Source organism: Lonchura striata, chromosome 15, assembly GCF_050655825.1.
Source record: "Lonchura striata isolate lonStrDom1 chromosome 15, ASM5065582v1, whole genome shotgun sequence".
NCBI classification, from domain to species: domain Eukaryota; kingdom Metazoa; phylum Chordata; class Aves; order Passeriformes; family Estrildidae; genus Lonchura; species Lonchura striata.
The window spans coordinates 8244821-8258120 of record NC_140717.1 but is presented as its reverse complement, the minus strand read 5'-3'; the positions used below and the strand labels follow the sequence as shown (position 1 = coordinate 8258120).

The window sequence follows — 13300 nt, the reverse complement described above, 5'->3', positions numbered from 1 at the left end:
CACAGGCTCTTGGATCATGACACTGTTTGGCAGCACATGAGAGCTGGGAAAGTGGGTTTTGGCCTAAATCTTCAGGCAGTCCCTGCTGCTTGTGACGCACTGCAGCAGGTCCCCAGGCACGTTCTGGGCACACAGTGCTCCTGGGGCCCCAGGGCTCACAGCTCTGAGCTCACGCTTGCTGCTCCCTCAGCTCTGGGCAGCTCTTGACAGGCACAAATTTCCCCTCCTATGTTAAACTGCACATTTAGGTTTGAAAGAAGCACCTCCCTGGAGCTACTGACCTGAGCACAGCATCAGCTTTGTGGGGGACAGAAGCAGTGAGTGCTCAAGAAATCCTGCAGAAGCCCCTCTTCACTGCATGCAGGTTGGCAGCTGACCCATGGGGCAGTCAGTGACTGAGAGGGAGCAGGAGCCATGAAAGGAAAAGTAGCTCTACATCCATCTGGAAAACCTTTGAGAAAAGTTTGCTGCTGGGTATAGTGAGTAATTGGTATTAACTGGGAAACTGGGAGTGGGTTAAATTGGGTCAAAATGGTCCTTATTGGAATTGCAATGTTTTATTTGAGAACTACAAGTTGTAGCAAAAGAGTAGAAAACACCTCATTGTAAATATTAAAAATAAACAAACATTTCCAAGGCAGCTTCCCAGGTTTTGATTTTGAATAGGTTGTACTAAAAAGCTGGAATTCCCTGTGGAGGAATCAGCTCTGCTGATGGTGGGTCAGCCATTGTGTCTGGCCCCTGGCTGAGCCTATGTCCTGGTGCTGCCCAAACACTTCCCCTTGTCAGTGGAAATTCCAGATTAATTTGGGAAGTGGATCGTAATGCTAAAACTGCCTTTGATCCCAAATGCCACCTAGGCTGATCTCCATCCAGCACCAGGAGAGTTGTGGCACCGGGCCACTGTCTGCAGCCAGGGACAGCCACCACCCTGCCCAGCTGACATGCAGCAACACCCAGGGTCAAATTCCTACAGGCACCTGTCACTTGCAGGGCCACTGGCAATGAGCTGAGCCAGACAATTAATTTTCTTTATGCATTTCCTCTCTGTCTGGGCCCGGGAACTGGGAAGACAATGTTTCCAGGAGCTATGGAAACACCTGACTGGCTCTGGTACTCCGGGCTGCTGGCTGTGGGAATGCCCCAGCCCTGGGTGCCACTTGTCACCCTGCAGACATGAGAACAGGGACTGTCTCTTCCTGCTGTGTGCAGGGGCGACCAGAGTAATGAAAAAGCAAAAGATGATCAACCTGGAAGCCTGCTGGGGCTGGGAAAGTCCAGAGCTTTGTGCCTCTGCTGTGGGGCAGGCCAGGTGGTGGCACTGGGAAGTCCCTGCAGAGGCAGAGAAAGGCCATGGCAGCAGAGATGGAGGGGACCTGGAAAGGCTGTCCCGGGGTACAGAGGAAGCTGGTTGGGGCTGTTCCAGTGGGAACGGGAAAGGCTGTCAGGGAGTGATGGATGTGAGTAGGAAAGGACGCTCCAGCTGAGGACAGGGAAGTGCTGTTCTGGAGAGAAGAGATAGAGGCTGCTCTGGGGAGTCAGAGAGAACAGAGCAAGAGTTATCCTGGGGGTAATGGGGCCTCCATTCTGCTGAGGACTGCGGGGGCTGACAGAGGCCGTGCTGGGGGTTGCGGTGGCCGTCAGTGGCCGTCAGTGGCCGTCAGTGGCCGTCAGTGGCCGTCCGTGGCCGTCCCTTGGGGGACCGAGGGGCCGGCGCGGAGCCCCGGGGGTCGCGGGGCGCTCGGGGCCGCCCCGCCAGCGCCCCCTGCCGGCGCCCCGCGGCCCCGCCCAGCGCCGTAAGGGGGCGGGGCGTGCGCTGAGCCGCGCGCTCGGCCCCGCCCCCTGAGTGCCGATTGGGCGGGCGGCGCGCGGCGGGAGGGGGCGTGGCGGCGCGGGCACGGCGGCGGGGAGGCGCGGCCGCCATCTTGTGCGCCGGCGGAGCCCTGCGAGCCGCCCCAGCGCGGCCGCCAGACCCGCGCCGCTGCCGCCGCTGCCGCCGCAGCCAGGGCCGCCGGCTCCGCCCGGGGCGGCGGCCAACGGCGGAGGGAGGGCAGGGGAAAAGCTCGGTGCGGACCGGGGCCCCCCGCGGGCCCGGCGGCGGCCCCTCTTCCCGCCGCTCCGCGCGTCCCTCCCCGCGGGTTTGTGGCGCTGTGCCGGGGGAGGATGAACGGAGGATAAATGGTGCCCAAGGCGGACAGCGGCACCTTCCTCCTCCTCTTCCTCCTGGTGCTGAGCATCACCGAGCCGCTGCGGCCAGGTAGGGGCGGCGTTGGGGCCGGGCTGCCGGGCCGGGCGGCCGCAGGGTGAAGCCCCCGGGGTGGTTTGGCCCGGAGCCGGCCCCGCCGGGGAGGTTCGGGCTTTGCTGCCACTTTGTGCGTGTGAGCAGAGCCGGGACGCGGCCGAGCATCCGTCCCCTGTGCCGGCTGCCTGCATCCGAGACAGCCCGGGTTTACCCGGGGAGTCAGGGCAAAACGTTCGTGTCAAAGCCTGAAAGCTTGGCTACAAATCTGCAGAACCCTGCGGGTAATGAGCGCGGAAAATGTGGTGATTTAAGTTTGAAGGTGCTTGTTTCTTACCTGTTTTTATGTTGTGGGCCTTTGTATGCCTGCACGGCCAGACAAAATGTTTGCTTTCGAAGTGCCATTTAATCCTTCCAGGAAGAGAGTAAAGAACCTGCCGCACCTGGTTTGTCTTTCTGGTTCTGTTTATGCTTCTTTTAGGGAAATAATTCAGCGATGGAGTTGGTATGCTAGCTGCTAGGAATGGTGCTTAAAATCTTGAGATTGTTAACTTAGGAGAAATGGATGGTGTTTGCGTGTAGAAAACTACAGTTTTTCTAGGTATATCACTCAGCTGGAGTTTCTTTTTGGGTGTTGAACTCTCTTGGAGCTTGGCAAAGCTCTCGGGTGTCATGGGCAGCTCTTGCCAAAGAGCACCAGTAGCCAAAGCATGCGGCTGCCTGGGGTGGCTTTGCAGGTTTGGGAATCGCTCTCCCATCACACCAAGCAACTGTTCCGTGCTCCTGGTAAATAGGAGAGTAAGAACCATGGTGTACTTTGAAAGCTTCGAAATAACTTTTATGACCCAGACTAATAAAATGTAACAGTATTAATGAACTGTATCTAAGTGAGTTCCCAGCAGAGCTGAAACACAATTGGGTCAGTGTAGGCAGAGTTATTGAAATAACTAACTTGGGTGTTGAAACGTCTCTGTGTCTGCCTTGTTTTGTTTTAGCTTGTTTTTTTGGCAGTGCAATGTATGTACAGGGCTTATGATATGCACTTAAGTAGCCAAAAAGCCTTCGTTGTGTTGGTAGCCTAGCATTATTACAGCTAGAGGCTTTTATGGCTGAGAAAGTACTATGTAAAACTGATTTCAAGCAGTTCCTTTTTGCTGGCACTAAGTGCTGCAGGCTGCTGGCTTGCTGGGTGAAAAGGTTCAGCTTATTCAGAGCTGTCTCTGTGCTTTTATAGGTGGGTGTACTTGACCCTGAACTCTGATGGTGTTGAGACTGTAGCCTCCTAGACATTTAAAAATGGCGTTTTTCATATTGTGTCACATTTGTCACTCCAGTTTGATATTGTACATCTGTCAACAGCTGATGCTTGGTGGATGAACACAAATTTTTAACTTAGATTTGCTTTGTTAAGATGAAGGATATTTTTCTGCTGGTGCTGTAATGTGCCTGCTTTAGAAATTTGTGGTGCTGTAGCCTCACTGGCAGAAGTGTCCTTGTGGGCAAACCTTTACTGATCTGCCTAGATTCTACACCACTGGCTTTGAAACATGTAGTGTTAGAATTCCCCTGTGGCAACTCCGTAAGTATTCCATGAATTTTGCTCAAACCATATGTATTCCTGAACTCAAGGTGATGCATCTGGATGTAGTGTTGCAGGTGGAATTCCTTGCTGTGTGAAGAGTTTCTGAGTTCCATTTGGAATATACTCATCCATCCTGTTTACGTGGTGGCTGAGCTGTCCATGGTGATGCCTCTCCCTCCTCCTCAGAGGAGAGCCCATCACTTCTGGGTGGCCTCACAGCTCTTTGCCGATGTCACCTGGCTTGTTTGGTTTGCTTCATTTAGTATCTTGAATCTGCTGTCTCAAACAAATCACCCGTTTGATAGATTAAGAGCACAAGGTATGATCCTGAAACATGAGGTGCAAGTAAGGAAAACCTGGCTCATGCAAGTATAGAGAACATACAGAACCAAATTTGCCACTTTAATCAGTGGTGAAGAAATCTCCGTAGTCTCCTCTGGGGAGAGACAGCAGAAAGAGAAGAGTACTTGGACTTAGAATTTAATTCCCTCGTGGTGTTTGCTTTACTTTTTACTTCTTTAAACCTGTGTGTTGTAGCAAGTGTCTTTTTGGTTTAGGAAGGACTCCTGCAGCTTGCTTAGCTTCAGTCTGTACTTGGAACTATCAGATGAGTGCTGCAGAGCCCTGGGAGGTTTTATGTACTCGGAGATGAATGTGTAGTCCCTTCACAATTCAGTCCCGGCAGATCAGGCATCTCTTTGTATTTCCATGTTAATTTGACACTAGCTTTGTATCTATGTTCTTGCTTTGCTCTTCAGACAAATAAAACCTTCTTTTAAGCCTCCTCAACTGTAGTATCTTTTCTTGCAATCTGAAAGGCAGTGATTTTACATGGACCTATTTTTTTTCTGCATTTAGGGTGAGGTGGGCTTTAGTAAATTAGGAAGAAATTAATTAAAATTTCTTTTTTTCTCTCAGTTTTATTCTCTCTTGGTTGAGTCTGTTTTGTGCTACTGTCATCACTAACAGCACCAGGTACTTTCAACATACCATGTCATTGGCCTCTGCTGTGCAGATTTGGATTCCTGAAGGCACTGTGGGCAGTGGATTTTTCTGACTGATCCTGTGGACTTGTAATGGTAATTTTGAGCCTTTGAGAATTGCCACTTGGATTTTTTTTTTGTCCCAGTGTTCCATCTTTCTCTTTCTGTTTTGGCCATATCCTTCTTCTTTTGAGTAATTGCCTGCTTTATAGTGCATTTTTGAGAGTGTTCTTTTCTTTCAAAGTAGGGCATTTCTCCTTGAGTTGTGTTAATTACTGTTTTTGGAGTCTGCTAATGTGAATCGAAGCTGAATGTATCAAACACTTCCAACTATATGGGTGTAGAGTGAAGGACTAACTTAATATTTCCTTTTAACACTTGCTGATTTTACTCTGGTGCTTTTTGGTGATATTTACCGCAGTAGGGTTTAATTTAATAAAATCTTTTCCAGGACAACTCAAACCCATCTGCTTCAGGTTATCTGACTAGGTGGCTGAGAGAGCTGATGTCTTTGTGTGAGGAAATATTTCAGTGATGTGTTAACTGAGTTGCAATAACATATTCTGATCCTATCTTAGATTTTGCCCCAGTTTCTGAACCAGTGTATTTCTGTCGATTGTTGGAAGAGTGTCAGAGATGTAAATTATTATGAATTCAGTCTTTCACAGTTTGAGAATATTTAAGAAGTTTCTTTTTCTGTTAACATCCCAGAGCATCCCACTGAGAAGCAGAGGTTTTGGTGTCTTTGTGTAGCGTTGGGAGCTTAAGCAGTCTGGAATGACCACGCTGACATGTTTCAGAATACTATTTAGAGGATTAATTAAGATCATCATCACTAAAGACAATAACATGTTTTCATATTTCTCTAACAAGATACTGCTGCTTGCTAATGGAAAACACTTAAACATGGTCAGGCTTTATATTGGATTTTGTAATAGTGGTTTAGTACAGAGCCTTGTGAATGTAGGTCATCGGGCTTTCTTATTAGAGCATTTGCCAGGCAGCTAAAAGCCAATTGAGTTCTTGTTCTTGCAGCGTTTTTTCTCCACTTCAAAGCCAGCTAGAGGAAGTAATTTTATTACCCAAGTTCTGTTTCAAAAAGATATTGCACAACACACTTAATCTGCAATGCTTAGAAAGACTTGCCAGTGCAAGTGGTCTGGTTAAAACCCCACATCCAGCTCACAGCTGGAACTTCCCATACACTGTGGAGCTTGCTGGCAGCTGTGGCTGTGCTCTTAAAGGTGGGGTGTTGGTGTTTTGACATGATACAACTGACAAGTGTATTAAATTGCTAACTCTTCCTTGACTTCTAGTCAAGAGGTGTTGATCTTAAGTGCAAGGCAAAACTCATCAGAGTAGAGGTCTAAGCAAACCCACAATCAGCACAGTTTCAAGGTGTGCTGTGACTGGATGGGTCTGGTTTTGTCCAGTTGAAGTGTATTGATTAATTCAAATGGAGACCTAAATATATCGGTCATAAAATTTGCTCTGGCCAGTGTTCCTCTGCTCTGTAGAGACTTTGTTGGCAGGCAAACATGAACCCTTATTTTCTCTTTGTTCACTAGGTCCACCTTGGTGAGAGCTGTGGTGAGTGATATTTATTCAGGTTCATGTCATTGCTAGTTGCTGTTCCTGTCTATTTAGGTGAATTCCCAAGAGGAAGGTTCTAGGAATGAGGGGTAGAAGTGTTTTTATCACACTTCCTCAGTTAATTTTACTGAAAGTAGAGCTTGGCCTGTCTTCCAGTCTGGTGTATTTCCCCCTCATCCCTTTGCTTCTTAATCTACTGGTTTTAAGTTTTATTTTTCTTCCTACTGTTACCTATTACTGAGTTTATGTCCTGATTTTCCTTGCTCTGCTGTTTGTTGTTTTTACAGCTGCAGAGCAAAGCTGATGGATGCAAAAAAGCTTTTTTTGTGGCTGAGCTCAGTGCATCAGAGACACAAAGCAGAAGGTATCAGACCTTATTAGCAGGTCTGATACTTTAAGACTGGTAATTCCTGATGTTAATTATAAAGCAAAATTTTTGAGGCGCAAGTGTATTTACTGCTAGCTCTGTATACAAAGTAAAGGAGAAAAAAGAAGTCAGTAGGCAGGGCTGTTTGCATTGCTTTGGCTCTGAGAAGTAATAAACCAGAGGGGCACCTTGGGGGTTTGCAAACACATGACTTCTATGTCCCTACAGTAGGTTTGGGGGCAGGGGTAGGTTGGTCCAGGACAGCAGAAGTGATGGAGGATAGGGCACTGTCGCAGCCTCTCTCTGCAGCAGGAGGAGGCAGCTGTGCTTCTTTCTTGGTATGTGAGGGGAAAGGCACAGCTAGACTGAAGAGAGAGTAATTTTAGATACCAAGTATGAAAGATGTAAAATCCCCTGGTGAATGTCAGAATGTCAAGACTTCAGTGAATCATTCTGTCCCCTGGCATTACCTTTGTTAGGGCTGGTTTTGATGTTGAATTGTAATGTAAGAGTAGTAGCTGTCTCTGTGGTCCGTCTTTGAGTAATTGCCTGGGTCTCTGGGTTTTTACGTGGTGATTTCTTGCAACTTTTATAAGTTCTTGTTTGATGCTGTGAGGTGCATATGAATAACTTCTTTTGTGATTAGCAGAACTTCCCATTGTGCAGACCTGTGTACCCTGAGTGGAGCTTCTGATACCTGAAAGTTCTGTCTGGAGCAGAACCTAGAAGGAACTGAGTGGAATCACAATAAGACTCCTTCAGGTCTTACTGTTTGTGCTCAGGGATGTTCTGTATTTTGAAGTGGACATGTGCATTGGGTTCTTGCAGGGATAGCCTGGACAAGGAAGAGCTTAGATAAAAAGGGAACAAGTACAGCTAATGAGAGACTCTGCAGATCTTTTCCTGTGCAATCTGAAGGGTTAACCTGTTAAGGGAAGAGCCTTGCTAATCTTTTATTCTGTGTAGGCTGATAGAAAGTTATGGCTAGAAGGAGTATAAGAGATGGGGTCATCTGTCTTCCTGTCCCAAAAGAAAATCTGGCAAACCCCCAGCAACTCATGAAGGTGTTTGTGGAGCACATTGTTAATGATTTCCTGTGATAAACTCCAAACACCCGATTCTTTTTGTAACTGTAGTGACCAGTCTGTTTGTTCTGCAGTTATAGCTTATTATGTATAGATGCAGTCTAATGCACGAGTCCCTCGTAAGCTGTGGCTTTAAAGAACAGATTCAGTTTTCCAGGACAGTTCAGTGCCAGTTTTTGTGCAGCACTGAGTGTGGTGGGTGCCTGCCAGTGCCCAATCCTTCCTGGCTTTCCACTCACTGGAAGGGTTTCTGTTTCATGCTGGATCCTTGCATGGCAGGCTCACATGTCTGCACTGCAGTTCAGTAGTGGTTTTGTGGAGGATCCCGAGTCCAGGAGGAAACATGGATCTGTCGGTGAAGTTGCTGATTTGCTGCAGTAGGACTTGAGCAATTTAAAAACATGAGTTTGGGATTAATCTTTAATCCATATTCCCTGAACTGTGAAATCCTCTGGCATCTTGTGTTTTCCTGTGAAACATTAAATTTTTCTTTGTTTTAAAAGGTCAGCCTGCCAATTCTGGGTTTCATGAACAGCGTTTTAATGGTATTTGCTAAATGGATCTCCTAAGAAAGTTATTAGTAGTGTTTTCCTGCCATTCAGAGAATTTAGTAATACGGTTTTAAGTTTAATGGCAATTGATAGTTACTTCATTATCTATAACTAAACAACATTCAACTTCCTACTTAATTAAAATTTAAATTGGTTGGTCTAACACTATATTTAACTTCTGTTTATCGATTATTTTGCTTGAAAATTATCAGCCAGCTCAGGTGGTGGAAATGTAGAAGTAGTTTATGGTGGCTGCCCTTGGGATATTCCCTGCTCTTTTGTCCTTTAACTGATTTTTCTTTGCCATATTTTCATTTGTGTAACTCTTTTTTCCTGTGTTGCCTTCTCTTTCATACACTGCTTCTGTTATGCTTCCTCATACTTTTCCCACTATAGGACCAGTTACTTGGGGTGCCCAGTGGAATTATTTGAAAGTCAAAGCTAGTAGAAAAATGGGATTAACTGCCATTTCTAGTAGAATGATTCTGAGTGTTTTGGGCTGGCTGCAAAACGATGTTTCTGTTATCCATTAATATTTCTGTGTTTGGTCTGTGTTAATATTTCTTTAGCAATGTAAATAAAAAGATTTATTCTGATTTAAAAGTAACTTGCTCTTTTATACACTTCAAAAGAAAACAACCTGCTGAGTTTGAGTTTGTGCACAAGTAGCATTTTGCTTTGTATATGTTAAACCTCTAAAACTCACTGCAGCTTGTTTTAATCTAGGGAGGGTTAAAACTGCATTTGTGTTTTCTCTCTATTTGATTTGTAGACATTTGATTAACTTAAATTACTCTTCACTAGTTAAAATCAGTGACATAAGAGTACTCTATTAATGAGGTCTGGGAAAATCTGCATGAAATGTTGGGAGTCTTGTTAGGAGGGAGATCAGAGACCAATAGAAGCATCATGCTACCTCAATTCTGGCAGTAAGCAGGTTGGAGGAAATTATTCAAGAATGCTGTAGTGCCCATCTTTGTCTTTCTGAGCAGTAGTGGAATTGAATGTAGTTTTTCTATTGAGGTGGCAGCTGAAAAATGGCAAAGATCAAATTTTGTGGCATAGTACCTGACACATGGACATAATAGATGTTGAAGAGTGCTGGCAGTACTTGAGTTGTTAGGTGTGGGGGATGAGAAAGCTACCCTCAGAAGGTTATGTGCCTTTTTACAGCAGGGTTGGATCTGTATTTGCTGACTTCTGGTAGAACTATTATATTTAGGAGTTCGATACGTGGACTTTCTCCTCAGGTATTTGTTTTACTGGGGAAGAGGGAAGCACAGTGAGGACAGACAGAGTGTGGCTGACATTGGCCACATTCCTGCTTCAGTGGAGCAGGGGAATGCTATTCAAAGCATGAGCATTTGCTCCAGTACACAACAGCCACTACACCAGCTCCTGTGAAAAGGATAAAACTGGCTTTCTGTATTTGAGGTCATAATATTTCTGTGTATTGAATTTTTGCTCTTAAGTGTTCTTGGTGCTTGCTCGTCGAGTCTTGTACAAGATGTGAACAAAAGTAAAACAGGAGCAAAAGGTTTTTTTAGTGTGACCTGCATTTGAATAGTGCTCAGGCACAGCTTTCTTGTCTCCCTGAATTGTTAGATTCTTGTTTAAGACCTTAACTTTCTTAGGGCCCTGTAGAGAACTTCTTCCATGTTAATTTGGTTTTAAAATTAAAAAATGATGTTAGTTTTTAGAGAGTGTTGTAGTTAAAAAATATCTGGTTTCATAGGTAGAACTTTGTCACCTATACTGCAGTTCCTCATGTTTTAGTTTACCAAAGTTTTTAAAGTGTGTGCTTAGCTTTAAATTGTATATTTTCATTTGATTTGTTAGGATTGCTCACGTGCTGAAAGTTTAAAGAATATGCTTAAATACTGCTGAATCGTGTACTAAAAAAAAAAAAAGATAGGAACTTTTTTTGTTTTCCTGCAAAGAAGGAACATGTGTAGTCTTGCTGAAAGTAAATAGGCTTGCTAAGTAATACTGCTGAAATGTGGCAATTCCTACTGTAATTTAAATGGTGGTTACAAATTAGCCTTGATTGCTCTGACAGTTCTTGAATTGATGTTATCGTGTTTCATCTGGGTACTCTTCTTGTTGAAACGTGATCTAAAGAAAATACTAATTCAGTTCATGTAAAATTTTGGATTTGAATTTTTCCTCTGAGGAAAAGGAGTTTCTGTAGAGTATTTTGTAGCTTTTAGTTGTTTGGTTGGGATGTTTTTTGTGGGCTTGGAGTGTGTGTTGGTTTTGTTTATTTGTTTGGGGATTTTTTTTTTTTTTTGGTTTGCTTGTACATATATAGTTTATTTGGTCAAAGGGAATACAGCCTCTTCCTGTACTGACTCTTAGTGAAACTGTTTTGTATATGAACAAACACTGATCCAAACTGACTTGGTGGGATGTATTAATCTTGAGGATACAGGAAGAGAAGAACCATGTCGTGGGCCTGGATTTTTTTGGGAGTAGTTCTGGGTGGGCAGCTACCAGGTAATAGCTTTGGATATAGAAGTACTTTGAGCTGTGGAACCCAGGTAGTTGAAGGATTTGTGGTGTGTGGGGGATAATCCATCTGTCCTGACCTGGTATATGGATTGTAGGGAGAAAGCACTGTTGTTGATGGTGCCCTTTTCTGGAAACAATTGATGGCTTGCTGAGTATATCACTGCTGATGTTGTTCTTAATGGACTTTTTCTCTGTTGCTTCATTTCTTGGAAGAATTAGTATGTTGTGTATGTGGCTGTGTTTAAATTCTGTGTGAGGAATAGTGCTGTTAGCACCATTTCCTGTGAGCTTCTTTCATAAGCAGTGGGGCTTAATGAAACCTGGGCTTCAGTGGGCTTGTCTCTGTCTGTGTACCTCCTCTGCTTGGCACTGATTTAATAAGGCCAGATTTATCCTGTGTCCCTCTGCCTTTCCACAATACATTCTCTGCCATGAAAAAGCTGGGGGTGCTGCAGGGTCTCTTGCAAAGGTTCAGTTACCCCAGTTCACCACTTCCCTCTGCTGCCAGCTGGGAAACCACCCCCGGTGGTGACAGTGTGACACCTAGGTGTGCCAGCAGGCTGAACAGTGCAAGCCATGTGGGGTTTCCTGCCCTCTGTAGCTCAAGAAAGTCATAATTTCCTTCCCTTGTGCAAGCTTTGGAAAGATATGCACTGTCTTTTCCTGGTTTTGACTTCTCTCAAGCTTGCTTGACATAGTTTAGTGAATTTGTGAGGTGTGATTGGCACTTTCACTGATCAGCTTTCTTTAGGGAAAGGGTTAAAAATTTGGTACAGCACAGGTGTAAGTCACTTGTCACTGTTGTACTAAAACACTGAAATCCTGCCTAAGGCTGTACAAAACACTCGAGGCCCTGAACAAGGCTGTTAGTGTGGAGAAACAGTAGGCTTTAATTTTGAACTATATTAGAGGCTTCTCGAGTACCAATGACTTTGGTTTTGTTTGTACTGACTGCTCTTTGTGCCTGTGCTGTATTTTGCTTTTCCCTTCTGCCTCTTTACTTATTATCATAATATAACAGTTTATTGGAGGGGGGAGAAGTGCAAGACTGTTGCTTAGCCTGGTATTCTCACTATGAAAATAAACTGGTTTTCAGTCTGGAATGCTGCATTGCCTAATTCACAGTATTCTTTCAGCTTAGTTCAAGTAGCAAGTTCTGTTTTCTCTTTGGTTTTAGCAATGCTGGAGAATAGGGAAATAATTTTTTTCTGTTTCAGTCTTAGGAATAAGTGCCCACTTTCATGAAACTCAAAGTCTGTATTTTCTAAGTCTTAAAAAACTATAGCCAGGATTCCCATTCAAGAAGCTCTAATGTTGTTGCTTTGGCTGAATGCTGTGTCTGTTCCCTGCCTTTGCTTTTTTATTTTTTTGTAGTTATTTTGATTTCTCTTTCTCTTTTCAGTCCTTCTTGGCCTTGAGTTTGCCCTCCAGACAAAGAGCAGACAATGAATTGCAGTGAAGGACACTTGTGAGCAAGGAAAAACTGGGTCAGTTCCAAGCTTGAGCAGGGTGTAGGTATAATAAATGTAGAATCATAGGATCATTTCAGTTGGAAAAGACCTTTGAGACTATCTAGTCCAACCATTAACCCGGCACTGCCAAGTCCACTAGAAAAACACGTCCCAAAGTGCCACATCGACACCTCTTTTACATACATAGGGATTGTGACTCCATTTCTCTGGGCAGCCTGTTCCAATGCTTGACAACCCTCTTGGTGAATAAATTTTTCCTAATGTCCAATCTAAACCTCCTCTGATGCAATTTAAGGCTAATTCCTCTTGTCCTGTTGCCTGTTACTTGGCAGAAGAGGCTGACCCCCACCTTGCCAGCACCTGCTTGCAGATAGTTGTAGAGGGTGCTGAGGTGTCTCCTGGGCCCTGCTGTGTGGAAGGTTTTTTACTGAGTGAAGATCATGCCCTCTGAACTGAGGGCAGCCCGTTTATCTAGGAGAATGCTGCAGCAAGTGGTCTGAAAGATTTACTAAAATCTACTGGGTAAATGACATCCACAGCCTTTCCCTGGACCACTAAGTGGGTCACCTTGTCCTAGGAGGAGATCAGGTTAGTCAGGCAGGACTTGCCTTTCATAAACCCACGCTGGCTGGGCCCGATCACCTGCTTGTCCTGTGTGTGCCATTCGTGGGGGATGATCTGCTCTGTAACCTTCCCTGGCACTGAGGTCAGACTGACCAGCCCAAAAATCCCCACATCTACCTTATGACCCTTCTTACAGCAGGTGGCTGGCATTCTTGCTGATTTCCAGTCAGCTGAGACCAACTGAGCTCCAGGACTGCTGGTAAATGATAGAAAGGGGCTCAGTGTGCAATTCCACCAGCTCCCTCAATATCCTTGGGTGGATCCCACCCAGCCCCATAGACTTGTGCATGTCC

The 13300-nt window shown here is 45.0% G+C and overlaps 1 protein-coding gene across 2 annotated transcripts in view; it reads left to right on the top strand.

The window, feature by feature from the left end:
* The first annotated feature begins 2010 nt into the window (after positions 1 to 2010).
* The window catches only part of DGCR2 (DiGeorge syndrome critical region gene 2), a 44939-nt gene continuing 33649 nt past the window's right edge, over positions 2011 to 13300 (top strand). Inside the window, exon 1 of one of the 2 annotated variants that reach the window (XM_077787160.2) lies at positions 2011 to 2257. In XM_077787160.2, coding sequence (XP_077643286.1) covers positions 2179 to 2257 — 79 coding nt within the window. In that variant the 5' untranslated portion in view covers positions 2011 to 2178. The remainder of the gene's footprint in view (positions 2258 to 13300) is intronic. The other variant, XM_021549898.4, reaches the window with a different exon arrangement.